Consider the following 20,051-nt stretch of genomic DNA (forward strand, 5'->3'; position numbering starts at 1 on the left):
GTCATAAGGTATATTTTTCCCGCTGGTGTATTTTAAAAATATTTTAAATCTTTTTTCCCCTTAAAACTACACATAATTACTAACTAGTATTTTAAAATGAATATATATATATTCATTACATATTATATCTATGTATATATATAGCTAACTCTGTCTTAGTGCCTAGCTATTATTACTATTACCAGGCACATTTTAGTTCCAAAATATTTGGACAAACATTAAGATGTAATATATATTCCACCAATCAGGGATTTTATCAACTTCATATTACAAAATATTTTAAAGCCAGTTATTCTACTCGAACACAGTTACTTAATTTTATTTTTCTGCTCTCTTTCTCCGTTTGTCTTTCTTGGACGGAGTGTTAATCATCTGCAATATAAAGAGACATAGGCTTAATTCACAGCGGCACTGTGTTAAGAGGAAAGGGGTAACCCTGCTCTGCTATTTGGCGGCGCCGCTCTGGGCTCCGCTCAGCCTCCAGGTCTCAGCTAGGGAGGGAGAAGTGGTCATTTCCAACAGAACCACGCTTCTTCCACGACTGGGTGGCAGCCTGGGCCGGAGTGAATCTTGCTTCTTTTCACAGTCAGGAACAGTTACTTCTAGAAGCAGGTCTGTTTGTTTCCCGGAGCTGCCTGCCCACTCCCCCAGCCTTGGTCCTTTGCCCCAGAGGACTTTGACTTGACTCCCGCGGCCGGACGCCGTGGCACCCTTCGCCAGTCGGCAGCCCGGCAGAGGTCCGCTGCGCGAGCCACTCCGTCCGCCTCGTCCCCGCAGGACACATCTGGCAGGAGGCAGTGCCCCTGGGCGGTGACGCGACAGTGAAGCCGGCAGCGGGGGTCGCCAGCGGAGCCGTCCCGGTGCCTCGCCTTCAGGATGGAGCTGGCGAGAGCCGAGCCGGGGCCGTCAGAGCCGAGCCGGGAACGGCGTTTGCCCGGGCCGAGGAGGAAGCCGGAGCATTTGGGAGACGGGACCGCGGGAACCCGGAAACGCCTGGGCCGCACCGGGCCAGCGGCGGCGACGGCGGCGGGAGCGGACGGCACTGCGCATCGGGGGTCGCGGGGGACCCGGCGGGCGCGGCAGCCTGGGGCGCCCGGCGGAGCGGAGCCGCCGCCCGCAGTGCGCGCAGCCGGCCGAGGCGCGCGGGAGGTGAGCACGGTGCGCTCCGAGGCGCTGGCGGGCACAGGGAGGCCAGAGGCTGCGGCTCCGGCCGGGGACAGCTCCGGAGGCGGCGGCGGCGGCGGCGGCGGGCGCGGGTTGATGTGAAGTCCGTCTGAGTGAAGGGGACGGTGTCGAAGACCTTAAGTACTAGCGAAGTCGGTGTGGGAGTGGATGAAATGACACGTCGTAACTCCGAGGGACGACGTGAGGAATGTGCTGGGTGGTGGAGGAGGAGGTAAATGGCCCGAGGAAAGGGGTGTGTCAAGCGAATGAAAACGGCAGTGTGTGCTTCAGAGCCTGCGGCGTGGGGACCAGTGGCCAGACGGCCAGGCTGGCGGTCATTCCTTCAGCGAAGGGCCCTGGAGCTCCCGCTCCGGGTGTAGCCCGGTGGCAGGCCCACCAGATCCGGACCCTGCGCCGAAGAAGCCGCAGGGCCTTCAAGGAATGGAAATGCTGTCCTTGGTAAGGCTAGTACGTAGGCAAGGGCCATCAGAGGCCAGGTGGATTCCTACCGGAACAGGTGTGTGTGTTGGGGGAGGGTTCTGAGTATTTAGGAAGGGAGAATTTTAATTAACGAACTTACTTAAACCAGATAAACTCCTAGGGAAGCGGATTCACATGAATTAAAGAATAATATTAAATGTAGTTCTGGGCCTTGCTTAGTAAACCACTTAACGTTTCATTACTTTATAGTAAAAGACTGAATCTTTTATTGTGTTCTGTTACTTGCAGTGTTTGAAAATGGAACCAGAGTTAAGTTTTTTGTTTTCAATCAGCATACAACTTTGGTAGTTAAAAGATGAAATTTGGTGCAGTTTCTCACTTGGTGCTTTTCCTCATTTTCACTGGTAAACTCAAGTTGTTTCCTATAAGTAAGGGCGTGACTTATAAATTTACATTTCTGCTCCTGGCTTTCCTCCCAAGTATTGATTCTACTTCGTCAGCATCTCAGTTTGCTGCTTTTTTTCATTCCCACTGCCTCTGTGCTAAATGTGGCTCCTCTTTCCTCTTCTTATTTGCACTATAGCAGTGGCTGGACTTGCTGCCCTCAGCCTGTCTCCCTTACAGTAACTCCTCCCATACTGCTTTTTAAAGCCAGAGGTCTTATTCGTTCTTTGGTGACCCTTCCCTCAGAAATACTCAATGACTCTCCATTGGCTCCAGAATAGATTTTAAATTATTTAGGGTGGCATTCAAAGCTCTTCAAAATTTGTAGCTCCATGGCTCCAATCAAATCAATATGCCCTTTCACTCTTTTTTAAAAAACTGACTTTGTCCCACATATTCTATTTTTTAGCTAAACCATAGTAGTTACTTTGAAATTAATTTATGAACATGCTCTATCTTTGCTTACATCCTTTCTTCCTACAAGGAAGGCCTTCCTACCATCTTTGTAGAAGTTCTATTTATTCTTTAATACCACCTCCTTGAAGATTTTTTTGTTGAGATATAATTGAAATATAACTTTATATTAGTTTCCAGTGTACAACATAATGATTTGATATCTGTATGTATTGCAAAATTATCACAAGTCTAGTTAACATCCATCACCACACATAGATACAAAATTTTTTTTCTTGTGATAACAACTTTTTAAGATTTACTCTCTTAGCAACTTTCAAATATACAATACTGTATTATTAAGTGTAGTTACCATGCTGTACAATATCTCCAGGACTTATTTCTTTTCTAACTAAAAGTTTGTACTTCCTTCTTATGAAACTTTTCTGAAGTCTACCATTAGTCCAAAGCATTCTTTTTCTCTTGTTTGTTGGGCTTTTATAAATTTTATAATACTAGTTAAATTTTCATTTTTGAGAAATTTATCTATACTACCTCAAAGATTTATTACTAGGATCAAATAAAGTACTAAAACAGAACAGAAAAGAACTTTCGAATATAAGATTTCAAAACAGAAATAGAGTCATAGTTTCAAAGAACAAACAGGTGGTTGCCAGAGGGGTGGGGTTGGAGGAAGGAGAGAAATAGGTGAAGGAGATTAAAAAGTACAAACTTTGAGTCATGAGTATGAAGTGTACTATGAGGAATATAGTGAGTACTGTAACATCTTTGTATGGTGACAGCTGGTAACTAGACTTATCATGGTGACCACTTTGAAATGTATAGAAATATCAAATCACTATGTTGTATATCAGGAACTTAGTGTTGTAAATCATTTGTACTTCAGAAACAACCATATTCAGAAAAAGAGATCAGATCTGTGGTTACCAGAAGACCGCAGCACAGAGGGTAGTGTGGAGTTGGATGAAGGTACTCAAAAGGAACAAACTTCTAGTCATAAGATAAATGAATACTAGGGATGTAATGTACAACATGATAAATATAATTACACTGCTATACATTATATATCAGAGTTGTTAAGAGAGTAAATCCTGAGAGTTCTCATCACAAGGAAAAATATTTTTTTTCTATTTCTTTAATTTTGTATTATATGAGCTGATGGACTTCACTAAACTGTGGTAATCATTTCATGATGTATGTAAGTCAAATCAGTATGCTATACAACTTACACAGTACTGTATGTCAATTATACCTTAATAAAACTGGAAGGAAAATAGAGTTATCCTTGTCTCCAGGAGCACTGGAGACTTCTTTAAAGTTCATATCGAGTTGTCTAGCTTCAGCTTGCAGGGTTTTGGGAAAAGGACAGTTTTTATTTTTTATGATTCCAAGTTAGAAGGGTGAAAGAAAATTGGAAATGTTGGTTTGGACAGTCCTAGCCAGCTATTGGCAGAAACTAGAATAATTCAGTAACCAGTCCTTTACAAGTAGTTAACAAAACCTCAAAGGAAATGAACAGCACTAGAATCTGATAATCCACAAAAGTGTGCTTCTGAAACGTAATTTTCCTCTCTCTAGTCATCTCCATTTCTCCCAGTGGTAATCATGGTAAGACTAATCTGTTTGCAAAGTAAGGCTAGTCTCATGAAACTTGGCCTGATTATTTACATAAGTGCAGCAAGGATAGTGATTGACCATATAGGCTCTTTTTAAGTCTTCTTTGCTGAAACTTTTCAGGAGGAATCTGAGATCAGACTTTTAAAAGTGTCTCAAGCCTAGGAAGCCAAGCCAAGGGCTCACTGTCTGATTTCTCCTGCAATATTTAGAGATTTGAGTGAACTCTTCTCTCTTACTGAGGTCCCCAAGAAATCCTGAGTTTCTTTGGCCGGCCAGGAAATGACCTTCCTTACTCACCTGGTAAGGCTGAGAACTCTGAAAGCAAGATACCAGGTGTTTTTGCTTCTGATGGGACTTCATTGGCTCTATAAAGTCAGCCTTAGTTCCTTAAAGCTGATATGCACATCCTTCTCAATAACACATTCCAGTCAAAACTTTGGCAATATAGCCAATGTTTCCAATTGTGTCCTATTAGAAAGAGAACAGATTTTTATTGAACGTATGCAAATAACTATATTGCCGTGAAATTAAGAATACTCGTTAAGAGTTTCTGAATTCTGGAGGGATCAGGTAGGGAGAAAACCTTTCTGTTTACAAAGGTATACTTTACTAAATTGCTGTAAGTTATAGAAAGCTTAAGAGAAAAGGTTTCCTTAAATCTGTTAAAATGTTAAAGAACTAGCAATATTTTTAACACAAACTCAAAAAATTAAAATCATTCTCATCATTTTATTCAGGCTCATGCAATTATTCTTATTTTGCCTGATCTAGAGTTGTTAGTTTCATGAATCCATTAGTTTTTTTTCCATTAGCATTCTGGAAATTATTACCCAGTTCAATGGTATGATCTTAAAGTTATTAGAAATCTATATTCTAGAGTACTTGTCAGAGTGATTTCCATGAATCTTTTTGAAGACAAGCATTTTTGGATCACAGCTGCTTGTAAAAAACTTTCAGGAAAGCAGGAGCGTAAACATTAACTATCTATAAATGACAAAAGACTTAAAAATGGCCGTGGTTAAAGGTCTAATGACAGTTCATTCTAATGCAGTCGACAGGGAAATTTGGTTATTTCTGTGATACACAAAATTTTAAGATAACATTCCACTCTCCAAGCTAGCAACAGCCAGTAGGATACTGGCTGCAAATGTGCAGCCCACATTTCTGTCTGACCATATTATTTTGGCCCCCAACCTGACAGTTGAGCTGCTTACACACACAAGAACCCATAACGGGCATGCCTCAGGTGGGCAGAAATCCAAGCCAGGTTCTCAGGACACAAGATAAACAAAAAAGTTATAGCTGTCCTTGGGAAGGCAAGGATCAATAACCAATGGGTACATCAAAACCAAATTCACAAGTCACAGTTCAGAGAACTGATTTTTACTAATGTTTTTCTTCCATTAATCTGAATTTGAAAAGGAAGGGACAATGTGAAATTTTACCTTTCTCTTTCTACTGGGCATCATAGACAGAAATCAGGGAAAGCTCAAATTGGTAAGAATTCTTACCCATTGCTGGTTTCTGCCAGTTCTCCCAGGATCCCATCAGCAGGCTCTGGAACAAGCAGCGTATCTCAGTAATCCCATCCTTTGTCACCATAAACTGTACGGGAGGAAAATAATTTTCCCTCCATCTTTCTGACTTCTTAGCTGAAATCCTATACTAAAGGCCAATTATCAAGAAAAAAACAAACAAGTTTATTAACTTGTATACCTCAGGTATCCATGGAATACACTGAAGGAAAATGAATAACTTAAAGAGGTGGCTTTCAGAAGTCAGGATTAAATACCATCTTAATAGGAAAAGTAGAGGGGCAGTATGTAGGCCTCTTAAATGATTTTTAGGAAAGCTGAATGTGCCCTTAGAGAAATAAATAGAACATATGATACTTTGTGACCAAAGTTTATCTAAGTGTGGTGTTGACATCCGGTCTCCTCTCCTGTGAGTAATAGTCAGTTCTCCTTGGTTGATGAAGCTCTGCTAGGGAGGGGATTTATGACAAGTGACTTCCTTCTAGAGGATTTATCTTTAAGCAAATAAAGGAAGTTCAGATAATGCCTTCCTGCACTTGAATACCTACAGCTCAAAATAATTAATATGCCTAAGTGGCATATTCTGAGGATGGCATACTCTGCTTTTCATCCCTCCCATTTTATAGATGAGAATATTGAAGGTCAGTCATGTCAAATAATTGGGCCTTGGTCCTACATACACTTTTTAGGCTGCCTCAGTTGTATTTAAAGTGGATATAATTTGTATCTTCAAATGTGTGTTTCACTCAGTAGGAACTCAATATATTGAATGAATGACTGGATAAATATTAGAATGAACTGAAATAATCTCTCAGTTAAAGCCTAATCTTATCCTTCAGGAGCTATGGATTATAACTTTTGAGCTTTCCCTTTTCTATAAGTTTTAGAGGAAAGTTTCTATTTGATATTGTTCTGCTATGGATTTGTGTGTGTGTGTGTATGTGCAGTTGCAGAAAATTTAAGAGTAAACTGTAGACCTGTCTGGGTAACTGAAACAGTTTGAATATCATCATATGGGCAGTTAATAATGTGTATATGAATTTATTATTAAAGTTCAGATCAATATGAATTTTAGTTTAACATTCTGTTTCAGCCCTCTAAAAAAACAATAGCTGGGTATTCTAAGTATATTCAACTGAATTGTCTCCTTTAATGAAGGAATGTAGTGCTGTAGTGATAAATATTTTAATGATTGTTTTTTGGATATGTTTTGCTATGCAAATTTGAGGGCGTTTGGTATATAAATAGGAGAGTGTTTATTTTATAATCTGTAATACTACTCAGCTTCTCTACCCAGATTGCCTGCCCAGAACTCTTACTAGTCTATCATCCATATAGGAGATACCATCTCAAATGAAACCAAAGAACCAGTTGCTGTCTGGAGAGAAGCATTTTGATTGAAAAGGTATGCTAAGCTAGGTAATGTAGTAGAAATTAGAGTTCAGATGAAGCGGAAACTTTTAGGTAACATCAGATAAATGCTATGAAAGAAGATCATTCCAATTAGAAAGTGTCCACATACTACTTTACAGCCACTCTGCCTAGTTTTTCTGTAAAAGGTAGGTAAGGAGTTTTTTCTAAATTCATATGTGCTATAAAAGGCCAATTTTAAACAATACTTCTAGTAGCATTTTGTAACATGAGTAGGTCTCATAAGGTTATTCAGTGAATGAATACTCAAATGAGGCATTGTGGTATTATAACCACTTTGTATGATTTATATCCTTTAATCTTCATAACCATCCTGTGAGGCACATACTATTGTTTATCCACATTTTATAGATAAGAGAGAGACAGAGAGGTAGGTTGCCCTGGTTATCAAGTGGTGGAGACAGAATGTGCAGTTAGGCGGTCTGGTCCGAAGGCATACTCTAGTATGCTACGCTGACTGACCCTCTAACACTTAGACAGGTTTTAACACGTTACTGCAAAGGCCACACAAAGGACTTACTATAGATATTCACGGGTCATGAATTGGTAGCTTAACCGAGAGAAGTCTTGCTTCATATCTGAGCTGTGGCGTGTTATGCAAAGCAAGTTTAGACTTAATATCTCTGAACCTCAGTTTTTAAATCTGTAAATGAGTGATACCTCCTTTTACAGATTAAATGAGATTTAAGTGAGATGATGCCAGGAAGTACCTAGCAACAATATCTGACGTGTTGTAGATGCTCAGTAAATGTTATTTCATTAATTTAACTTCTCTTGTGAAGTTGGAATTATTAAAAGACATTTAATTAGAATCGGTTTCGGCATGCGTCTGTCTTTTATGTATTATACAGAAAGGCTTAATTCACAGGATCATTCTTCCCTTCTGAGAATTTACGTGTTGTGGAGTTTATTTATTCTTTTATAAATCCAATGTAGAGTAAATGCCTAATATGTGACAGGTACTGGTAAGGAGGTGTAGAAAATACAGTGATGAATAAAAGAAGGAAATGCATATATGTCAACGAAGTCACTTGATAAAATTTACGAATGGTATTATGAAAGACATGTGCAGAGTGGCATGGGAATCTAGTAGAGGGAAGGCTTGAGTCCGCTTGGAAACTTCACTGAGAGGAGTTCTGTATTTTGAGGTCTGTAGTATATATAAAAGTTCTGCAAGTAAAGGAAAGAGTTTTTTTTAAAAGAGGGATATTGATTCAAAGAATACATGAAGAACATGTTTTTGAGATAGGCCATATTTTATGGCAGGAAATGTAGCTTGGGGCCAGAATTGAAGGGGCTGTTTTATGTGAAGGAGTTTGTACTGTTCTTCTATTTGGTAGAGAGTCAGTTAAACTTTACAAATAGGGAAGGGATGTGGTCAGATCTCCATTTCATTAAGGTATTTGCTGTATATGGAGGATAGATTAGAGTTATAAGAGTCTGAAGGCTGTACACATCAGGAGGCAGGGTATGAGACCTGAACAGTAAATACTGAACAAGCATCATTAAAATGTATTCATATTCTGTATAGTATACATAAACTTATAAGACTATAGGTTTACCTGGAAGTGGTTGCATAGTCAGATTAAGAAAGGGTGTTGATTAAAAAAACAACACTACACAGCATTTGAATTTTAACATTGGAATTCTGTTCTTAGGGGAGAGTGATAATCTTCCATTAATTACCTAAGCACAATTAGCAGCTAGGATTTTTTTAAGTTTTAAAATCTTTGACAGTTTGCCAGACCATAAAGCCATAAATAACAGCTCATTTTATATCTTCTGTTAACTTTCATTTAAATTATTTTCACTGATAAACACATTTTTCTAAAATTTTTACCATTTGCGAATGCTACAAAGAAAAACATTTTAAGTCCCCTTACCTCAGAGGTTTATCCTCAGGCTGAATTAAATAAATAGCTAAACATTATTCTTGATTACTCTAGTACATTTCAATACTTAAACATTTGAAAAATTGTTAGAAAATACTGGCACCTTGTTATTAATGTTAGTGTTTGAAAATACTATTAAATAGTATTATAAAAAATACTATATAAATATTGTATAATAAATAGAGTACTATTTATAGGCTGATTATGTTTGACTTTCTGCATATAGGTAGATATGTTTCAGATGGCATGTTTTGACACATGATTTGCCCAAATATTTCATGCTTAAGGGAGTCAATTTGAGAATAGTCTAGTATAGACAGAAAACTTTAAAATTGAGCATTATTTTCTAGCTTATAACCTTTATCTCTGATTATCTGCTATTAATATTTCAGGTTATAAAAACAGACTAATAAAAATAATGATAATCTGTACTTTTTGACTCTTATGTCCTTTAAAATAGCAAAGAAATTGATGTTTTCTAAAATAAGCTGTAACACATATATGTGGGAGACACCCAGGAGAACTGAGTAACTTGCCAGCATGGCCTAAATCCTCACCTTAAATACCTTCTTCCGCTAAAGACAAAAGAGAATGTTGGGGGTAATAGTTTGAGGCTTCAAAGGGAAGGAAGTCAGTTAACATGGAAATGGAAAAGCAGATGTTTAGTTAGTAAATGATTGCTGGGCCATGCAAAGACAATGGGACAGTGAGTGGACCCTGATCTCTAGGCTCTGCCTAGACTTCCTGACACCACACCTAGCCCATATCCCTTGCACTTATCTCTGGTGATACTCTGGAAACAGGCCCTCTAACTAAATTTATTTTTTCAGTCAGGGGAAAGGTCAAAACTTTTTACTGCGTCCTTCGGACCTTCACTGTTTCCAGCTTGAAATAATCCACAAGCCAAAGAGATATTTTGAGCTGGCAAGTTTTGCTAGCTTACAGATCCTGCCCGGATTTTACACTAGTCTCTGTTCTTTGTAGAATACCTTTAACTTCAGCCTTTAGCTGTAAGTGGTGGGAAATGACCACTGCAGAAAGTGGTAGAGCAGAATAGCAATGGGAGGGTGAGAAAGGAGTATGTTTTTACATGACACCTCACATCAGAAGGGGATCTTAAAGCTACATTTATCAGGTCATTATGTTTTCCCAATCATTGCCATTATGTAAAGAGTGCAATAATACTTGCACAATTTTTAATCTAAAAATTAGAATGCAAATAGGTTTTATATTTGTAAAGTTGAAGAAATATTTGGGTACTATTGATTTTACCTGAATGTAGGAGTGGAAATTCTGCAGTCTATAGAAGAACAAGTTAAAAATTGACAGTACTCTAACTTATATAAGGGCGATATTATCATATGTAAACAGATATCTGATACCTTAAGGAAGAAAAGGAAGTAGAAATAATGAAAAGTTGTTTAACTTAGAATGTAATAAAAACTGTGGAATATAATAGTCAGTTGTTACGTGTTACTGAGAAGGATTTAGCTTTTCTTAAGCACTTAAGAATTGTAGAAACAAAATTGACTATATCACTTGTGTAAATTACCTTCAACTTATATTTCTTTCACTTTTATAAAAAATAAGATTTTTGGATCTTCCACAGGACTATTATGGACTTCAAATACAGCATATTGTTGCTACCTTGGGGGAATACTGTATGTACTTCTGAGGTCATTGGAAAGAAGATATGTAAATGCCAGTGTCAGAAGTAAAACTAGTTGTGATGAATTTTAGTTTTCATATTTAGCATACAAGTGTAGGGTTGCAGTTTTAAAGTTTTGACATCATGGAAGATAATGAACAAGAAGTTGCAGCTGAGGTCGGCATTTCTGTATGTATTCACTTTTTCTGTTTATTTACTTGAAAAAAACCTTAAGAGGCTTATTTTTAAACCAATAGCTGTTTCTGACTAGTATATAATTTGTACTTACATTTGCATAGCGCTTTATAACTTGTGTGTTTTCATATGTACTGTATTATATCATTAACCTTTCATAGATTATTATATTATACTTAGGGAGTATATTTCAGAACTAGTGTTTAGAAAATGTAAATGTAGCTCACTGTAAAAGTCTTATGTTACAAATTTAACCTTTTATAATAGAAGGAAAATTGATTTGCAGAATTTCTTAGGTACTTAGTCTTTAAAAATCTCCACGTATATTTTATTACAGTTTTAAAACATTGACTAGACATTTTGTTTTGTGAGACTTTTAGTGGCTGGAGACATATCGGTAAAACACAGATATTAATTGTCTCAGTAGAATAATGGGCTTTACATGCAGACCTGAGGATTATACATGTACATTGGTAAGCTATTAGAAATAACTGTAGCCAGACAGATTTTCAAATTTACCTACAAGTTCTTGTCTCTGTTTGAAAAAATAAATAGAAATTATTAGTATATAGTGTTTTGAATATTTCAGAATTTATTTAATGCATATCTAATATAATTAATGATAATAAACAATTTTTCACTAAATCTGGAAGTAGTAGTGGTAGTGTGCATTAATAATACTCACACCTTGTGTAATGTATATTTTTAAAACATATGTAAAGTAACTCAGAATTGGCTGACAAAGAATGTCAAGGCAGAGATGTTTGGGAGCTACTTTAATGAAAATGAGGGATATGTAATTAACATATCAAATGTACTTAAATTGTACCTTATATTGGGTTTGAAAAATCTCTTTTTTTCTTAAGAGTATTAAATAATTACTGAGAACTTTTTTGAACTCTTAATAAGCTTACTCATATTTTTTGCACAAAATTCTAACCAAGATATCATCCAAACTCATCAAATCCAAATGAATGGAGCTTAAGGGATGAGTGAAGTTTTGTTGTATATTTTTCTTCCAAGAGGTGAGAAGGGATTTTAAAATAATGAAATTCAACTTTGTAAATATCTAAGCTTATCTAAAAATTCAGAGGAAATGTTTAGTGATTAGAAAGCCAGTGGAAGATCTATTATAATGACTAAGCAAATCCTGAAACATTCTGTGCAAAAGACTTTCAGAAGTACTAGCAGTGTGATTGCTGTATCAGTATGATTGTAGTATACACACACACAAAGATCACAAATATATTATCATTATTATACAATAATTATACACTAAACATTTTACGGTAGTTAATGATTATGTTATATATTACTGTATATGTACTCAAAGTTTACAATTTAAAGATTGAGACACTTTAAGATGAAAAAATTAAAATTTCTTTAATAGAATTGTGTGTGAGAACTGGAAGAGACTTGAAATCATATAAAACACTAAATTTAGAATAATAGCGTAAATTATTTATAGCTTATATAATATTTAGGAGCTACTTGTTGAACATTTTTAAGGAAAACTTTGAGATTTAAAAAAATATTAAGATTTAAATTTAAATCTTTAAAGGGAAAAGAAAAAGATCCTAAATGTTCATCAGTAGGAAAATGGGTAAATTAAAGGTCTTCTCATTTGATGGAATATTAAAAGCAACGAATTAGGTTCATATATCAACACAGATGACAAAACAGTGCTGAAGAAAGTAAGAAAGATACTGAATAATGTGTAGTTTAATGCCATATATGTATATTAAAATATTTATGGCTTATAGGTGTATGTATATAAAGTACATAAAAACTTAAAAGTGGACTGAAATACATACTCCAAGTGCATGGTAATGGGACGGGAAAAGGAGTACGACTTAGAGTTATGGCTTAAAGGGGACTTTGACTTTAGCTGTAATGTTTTATTCCTTTAAAAAAAGGAAAGGTAAGCATATGTAACAAGATTGAAACTTGATAGTTCTTGGAGGTGGAATCATGGATGTTTATTATATTCTTGGTACTTGATTATATTTTAAAAATCTGTTTCTTTTCCTCAAGAAAAATGTACTATCTTTTAGGAGAGGTTGGAACTTTGTCATTACAAGTTTATTTTCTATATTAACTAAAAATCCCGAAAAGTTGTTAAAATCCATTTGGTGGGAATATGAAATGGTCTAGGTACTTTATTTTACCTTAGCTGCTAATGTCCTGGGGTTTAGGGATTTCCAAAACAACTGAAATAAGAAAACATTGACAGAATCTATACCAAAATATCATTGGATGTCTTTGAATGGTAGGATTATGGTTTAAATTTTTGCTTATTAATATAATTCTAAAATTTCTACATTTTTCTCACTAAGAATGTATTACTTTTAAAGTAAAGCAATAAATACTTTTTTTTTTTCTTTTAGAAAAACCAGAACAAACCAAAACAAAGAAAAGCCATCAGAATGAAATAGTGCCTTTTACTCTAGTAATCAGGAAGAGTGCCTTTTTCAGGTTTTAGCTGATAAGGTGACAGTGGAGCATCTAAGCATCCTGACTGTTCTGACTCTGCTGTAAATCTGAGGGCGTCACTGAACTCTAAGTGGGTTCAGGGAGCTTAGTAGCCATGGTCCTTAAAGGAACATGGGCAGTAATTTGGTGAGTAGTTCTTGAGATTTTTGACAGTAAACTAAATGAGGCTGCATTTGTGAAAGAACTTAACAGTTTCTTGGATAGGAAATTTTTGTGAAACAAAGGATAATTGAAACCAGAGGATTGCAACGCCTCAAGGGGTAAAAGAAGGGGAATTAGGCAGTAAGAGAAAAAAATATATAGGAGAGGCTGAAATTAAATCTTAAACAGGAAATTGTGTAGATTGTTTCCAGTTATAATGGGAAAATATTGTAGACTTTAAAATGAAGACTCAATGTTAATCTTATAAATTATAGAGGTGGAATATAACCTTTGTTTTGGTCTATTTCATATTTATATATTTGCTGTGCATTTATGGGTTGTTTTAGTGATAATCACTTTTAACTATATTGTACTCCAAAACCAAACTAAGTATTTGTGTATTCTTAGGAATACTAGTAGGTTTTTTGTTTTTTGGTTTTTTTTTTTTTTGAGTTTTTTCCACCTTTGGGAAAATTGTAAATTAAATTGTAATTCTTTATGAGTGGTCTGGTACAAATAATCATGTGTTGCATGTATTTTACTTTTTGACTTCATATTAGAAAAACAACGCAGTTCTTTCCTCCTGCGTCTCACACAGCATACTTCACTTCTAACACTTATGTCATCAAATGTATGTGAGAGTTTTACCCATACCAGGCAATTCTCTGCATCATCAACTGGGTATCCTACAATGTAATTCAGTTCTGACACTTTCTGGAGATAGTGTCAGATCCCCCAGGTTAAGGACTTAATCCCACAGGACTGCTCCCACCATACTTCAGATGCCAGTGCCAAGTAGTAGGCCCTCAGGTAACCCACAACTTCTGTCTGACTTGGTTACAAATCAGAGTTTCCCACAACCTTTTCCTCAGGTTTGATTAATTTGCTAGAGTGGCTCATAGAAATCAGGGAAACATTTATGTTTACCAGTTTATTAAAGGATATGATAAAGGATACAGATGAACAGCAAAATGAAGAAATATATAGGATAAGATCTAGGAGGGTCCTCAGCAAAGAAACCTCTGTCCCCAGGGAGTTGGGGTGTCTCACCTTCCCTGTGTGACTGTGTTCACCAAGCTGGAAGCTCTCTGAGCCTCATACTGTTGGGGTTTTTATGGAGGTTTCATCACGTAGGCATGATCTATCATTAACTCTATTTTCAACCCATCTCCTTCCAAGAGAATGAGGGGTGGAGGAGTTCAGGGAATGGGGCTGAAAATTCCAAGCTTCTAATCATGGCCTGATCTTTCTGGTGAGCAGCTGTCATCCAGGAGCCATCTATAAGCCTACCCAAAGATGCCTCATTAGAACAAAAGACACTTCTACCCACAAAATTATAAGGGTTTCAGGAGCCCTGTGTCAGGAGCTGGAGTCAAGGCCAAATATTAAAACAAAAGATATTTCTAGTGTTCTTACCACTTAGGAAATTACTAGGGTTTCAGGAACCTGTGTCAGGAGCCAGGGGCAGAGACCCATATTGTGCGAGACTAAGTATTAAGAACTGTAGTAATAATTAAGAACTGTATTATCACAGTGAATGTTTATATTGGTGTTGTTTATACTTGAAAATGAAAAAGCAAAATTGTAAAAAACAGTGTATCCTGGCTTAGAATCTGACCTTTAAATTTTCATTTGAAAAGAAATCAGATTATTTTTGTTATAACATGTACATTGTGGTCTTAGTTACACAGAATAAACAAAAGATTTTCTTTTGAAAGAAATTTTTTGAACAGATTTGAAATCATTGTTTGACATTTTCCTGGGGAATCAGCTACCTATGCCAATTAGATTGCTGGCAACTTGTTCTCCTTCCATATAAAGGCCACCAGGAAGTCCTCTGTAATTCTACAGTAGCACGGAATGGGATCTAGGGAACCCGATATTTAACTATATAACTGATATTTCCAATTAGTTATATGACCTTGTACAAGTCATCTAACTTCTCTGTTCACTATTTTCTTTATTTTAAAATGAAGAGATTATACTAGATAATTTCTAAAGCATCTTCCACCTCTAAAATGCTATAATTTGATTTCACATTAGGATTCTTTTGCTAATGCAGATTTATAAAAGTGAGACAGATTGATAAAGTGGGTTGTACCACATTACGTTCCCACTAGCAATGCTGAGAGTTCTATTTGCTCTGAACTCTCTTCAACACTTGTAGCATCAATTGATAAGATTTTGGCTATTCTAATAGGTGTATAATGTGTCTTGTGGTTTTAATTTGTATTTCTCTAATAACTATAATGTTGAACTTCTTTTCATATGCCTATTAGTCATTCATTTATCTTTTTTGGTGAAATGTCTATTCAAATCTTTTGTCCATTTTAAATTGGGTTGTTTGTGTTCTACTTACTGTGTTGTAAGAGTTCTGCGTGCATTCTGGATATACGTCCATGGTCAGATTTTTGTGTTGAGAATATTTTTTCCCATGGTGTGGCTTACATTTCATTATTTTTACAGTGTCTTTGGAAGAGCAGTTTTCAATTTTGATACCGTCCCGTTAATCTACATTTTTGTTTTTTGGTTTGTGCTTTATGTATCCTAGGAAATCTTTGCCCATTTCTATGTAGTTATGATTTTCTCCTATTTTCTTCTTGAATGTTTATAGTTTTAGCTTTTATAACAGTTCTGTGATCCATTTCTAGTTAATATTTGGTGTGAGGCAGATAAGCAGAAGTTCATTTAAGAAAACCCCAGATATCTCATTATTCCAGAAGTATATGTGGAAAAGACTGTGCTTCCTTTTTATTAACTTTGTCAAAATTATTTGACCAAATATATACGGATTTTGTTCTGGACTTTATCCTGTTCTATTGATCGATTCTTCTGTGCTTATGTAAATAGTAGTCTTAATTACTAGGACTTTACAGTAAGTCTGGAATTTCAGTAGTTTAACTCTTCTCACTTTATTCTTCCTTTTCAGAATTGTTTTGGTTGTCTAGGTGCTTTGTATTTCCATATAAATTTTAAAATCAGCTTGTCAATTTTTACAAAAAAAAAACTTCAGGAATTTTGTTTAAGGATTGGATCTTTAGATTTATTTAAAGCAAAAGATGTGACCTGAGATGGAGAGGCAGTTGACTGACCATGCACATTGTATTAAGTCCTTCCTTGAAGAAGAATCTTAGTGGAGCATCTCTCAAGTCTATAGAGTTATAGTGATTGATCAGATCTTCTGTATTCTTTCTGGGTTTTGTTTGTTTGTTTGTTTTTTGTTTTTTTTGTCTCTGGGGTATGTGTGTGCATTCTATCAATTATTGAAAAAGATTGGTTAAAACCCACATTTTAACTGGATTTACCTGTTTTTCCTTTTAGTTTGGTCAGTTTTTGCTTTATATGTTTTGAAGCTGTGTTATTGGGCACATGTACATTTATAATGGTTTTATCTTCCTGATGTATTGACTCATCATTATGAAATGTCCTTCTTTAGAAATAATTCTTATATAGTCTATTTTGCCCAGAATTAATATAGCCCCTCCAGTTTTCTCATAGTTATTTTTTTCTCATGTCATCTTTTCCTATCCACTTACTCTTTAACATATTTGTATCTTCATATTTAAAGTGAGCCTCTTGGAGTTAATATTAAATTACATCATGAAAAATATAGGAACTTTGCAACTTTGATCTTTGGGGGAAGCTGGGTGGAGGGTACATGAGAACTCCTGTACTATATATTTTTTCAGATATGTGAGTCTAAATTTACTTTAAGAGTATTTATAATTGCTTTTTGGTGTTATTAGTGGTGCATTTTTGTAGTAACTTCTTTAAAATTCTTGCCTGGTAATTCCAACATCTGTATCTTGTTTGTTTTGTCTGTTCATTGTCCTTACTCATCCTACTTGAGATTTTTCCTATCTTTTGATGAGTATACTTATTTTGGGTTGTATCCTGGACGTTTTGAGTGTTATCAGACCTTAATTCCTACTTAAGCCTTCTATATTAGTGGACAGCCACTGAGGATGGAGGAAGGATGCTGCCCTTTGCTGACATTCACCTTATATAGGGCAGTAATAGTTGGCAAGGCTCTGCCCCATAGTCTTTGTGGCTTCAGTCTCTGGTAGGAGATGGGAAGGCCACTACCTCTGTTGTCATTAGTGCAGGGTGGGGATGGTCAGCAAGGCTCTGCCCCACAGATTACGCAGCACTCAGCTGGGAGTGTTTCATCATGCAGGGCTGCTATCTTCCTAATCCTTTGGTTAGAGACAGTGGGTTTTTTCTTGTGGGGTTTTTTTTGTTGTTGTTGTTGATATATACCCCTTGGTGGTTCAGGGTTGTGAACCCAGGGTGAGATACATGAGTAGCAAAAAGCCCCCAGGGAATTCATTGCTGGATCATCACTCAGATCTAAAATCTCTAGCCAGTTTGTTTTATTTTATTTACCTTTTCAGAGTCTTCTGGTAGTTGCTTTGTCTTTGGTCTAAGCTTTATAGTTGTAATTATAATTAGCAGGAAGGATAGGATGGAATGCATTTCCTATATCTTGTGAGAAGTCTCTTACTGTTTTTCTATTATTATTTCTAATTTTTGTATTTTCTAATTTTATTTGTCCTGTGTATTTTGTTTTTCAGGCAAATGAAGATAAAACAATGTCAGCCAACCTAAAATACCTTTCCTTGGGAATTTTGGTCTTTCAGACTACCAGTTTGGTTCTAACGATGCGTTATTCTAGGACTTTAAAAGAGGAGGGACCTCGTTATCTATCTTCTACAGCTGTGGTTGTTGCTGAACTTTTGAAGATAATGGCCTGTATTTTATTAGTCTACAAAGACAGCAGTAGGTATCTAGGTTTTTTGTTTTTAATTCATTGCAATTTATTTGTTTTGGAGTTATTCCATATGAGATATGTATATACATATACATACATATATATTAGTATACATTGATAACTACACATTTGAACACCATTGCATTATCTAATGCCCTGCTATTAAGAAGATATGTATATACATATATATATATATTAGTATACATTGATAACTACACATTTGAACACCATTGCATTATCTAATGCCCTGCTATTAAGAAGATTTCAATTTTCATTTTATTAAGATAGTTTTAGTCTAGTAATAAGGGTATTGTAATGTATATCATGATTCATGTCTTCTGTTTAATGCTGTAAATATGAAACAGTTTCTTACATTTTTAGTAATTTGAGAATATGAGTAAATTCTATAATTCTGTGACCGTTAGAACTTTAAAGGAGTCATAATTTTTCTACTAAAGTCAAGGCTTTTCATTCTATTTGCTGCATGATAAGTCGAGCAGTGACTAATTTGATATAGTTTAAAAAGTAACAGCTTTATTGAGATATAATTCAGGTACCATACAATTCACTGATTTTAAAATGTACAATTCAGTGGGTTTGGGGTATATTACATTATTAATTCTTTGACATAGTTTTATGTAATTTGATATATATGTATATATCATAAAATTTGCAGCTGTAACCATTTCTAAGTGCACAGTTCAGTGGTATTAATTACATTAACAACATTGTACAGCTATCAGCACTATCTTTTCTAATCCCAAATGGAAACTAACCATTAAACAATAACTTCCCCCCATTCTCCTTTACCCTAAGCCCCTGGAAACCTCTAATCTACTTTTCATGTCTATAAATTGGCCTATTTGAGATATTTCATCTAAGTAGAATCATATAATGTTTGTCCTTTTATGTCTGGTTTATTTCAGTATAATGTTTTCAAGGTTTATTTATATTGTGGGATGTATTAGAATTTATTTCTTTTTATGGTTAAATAATATTCCATTGTGTGTACATGAGTGTGTGTGTATATGCACACATGGTCCCCAGCTTACAATGGTTCTACTTGATGATTTTTTTTAAAACATGTTTTCCTCTCATTTAATGTTCTAAGGAAGTACAACTGTAATTATTAATACTGTTACAGTTTTATGTATATGTTAAAGTTCCAAGGCTATATATGATTATCAAGTAATATCAGTAAGCATTCCTACCATAATATTCCAGCAAATAAAATCAGGTTGCCTTTTGAGAGAAAAAATATTTTGAAACAGTTACAAGTAGACTTATTAAAGGCAACTGACATTTTCAATAACAAGGCACACATAATTTGTGAAAATCTATTATCTTCCCAATTTAGCACAAATTCAAAGCTAACCTAATTTTAATGTTTAAAATGTGTTTCTCCCCTCTGGCTTGAAATGAAATAACAAACTCTTCTAATTAACAGACATTCTTAATGACTTTTTGACCTTTTGATGGTGTGAAAGTGATATGCATTCAGTAGAAACCATACTTAACATTTTGAATTTGGATCTTTTCCTGGGCTGGTGACACAGTGTGATACCTTCAGTGATGCTGGGCAGCTGCAGCTCCCAGCCAGCCATGTGATCCTGCGGGTAAACAACCAGCACACTTACAACCACTCTGCACCCATACAGCCATTGTTTCTCACTTTCACTACAGTATTCAATAAATTACATGAGATATTCAGTTCTTCATTACAAAATAGGCTTGCGTTAGATATTTTTGCCCAACAGTAGACTAGTGTCAGTGTTCTGAGCACATTTAAGATAGGCTTGGCTAAGCTATGATGTTTGGTAGATTAGGTGTATTAAGTGCATTTTTGACTTAGGATATTTTCTGCC

At 35.7% G+C, this 20,051-nt stretch overlaps 1 protein-coding gene and 1 long non-coding RNA gene across 5 annotated transcripts in view; one reads left to right on the forward strand and one right to left on the reverse strand.

Moving 5' to 3' along the window:
* Window positions 1–309: 309 nt before the first annotated feature.
* On the reverse strand, window positions 310–5,902 carry LOC135321996 (uncharacterized). Its single transcript, XR_010382201.1, has 3 exons — window positions 5,592–5,902; window positions 4,378–4,548; window positions 310–372 (listed from the first exon to the last, which is right to left on the reverse strand). It is a non-coding gene; the product is annotated as an uncharacterized LOC135321996 (long non-coding RNA).
* SLC35A3 (solute carrier family 35 member A3) overlaps window positions 1,019–20,051 on the forward strand; it is a 36,858-nt gene continuing 17,825 nt past the window's right edge. The window contains exons 1-2 of one of the 4 annotated variants that reach the window (XR_010382200.1): window positions 1,019–1,149; window positions 17,990–18,194. Coding sequence is in view for 3 of the 4 variants with exons in the window: in XM_064488755.1 (XP_064344825.1) it covers window positions 1,373–1,396; window positions 17,990–18,194 (229 nt within the window). In the remaining variant the exon portion in view is untranslated. Of the gene's footprint in view, window positions 1,150–1,256; window positions 1,397–6,799; window positions 7,021–17,989; window positions 18,195–20,051 lie in introns of those variants that run through there. The other 3 variants (XM_031457680.2, XM_064488755.1, XM_064488756.1) reach the window with 3 other exon arrangements.

This window comes from Camelus dromedarius, chromosome 9 (assembly GCF_036321535.1).
Source record: "Camelus dromedarius isolate mCamDro1 chromosome 9, mCamDro1.pat, whole genome shotgun sequence".
NCBI classification, from domain to species: Eukaryota; Metazoa; Chordata; class Mammalia; order Artiodactyla; family Camelidae; genus Camelus; species Camelus dromedarius.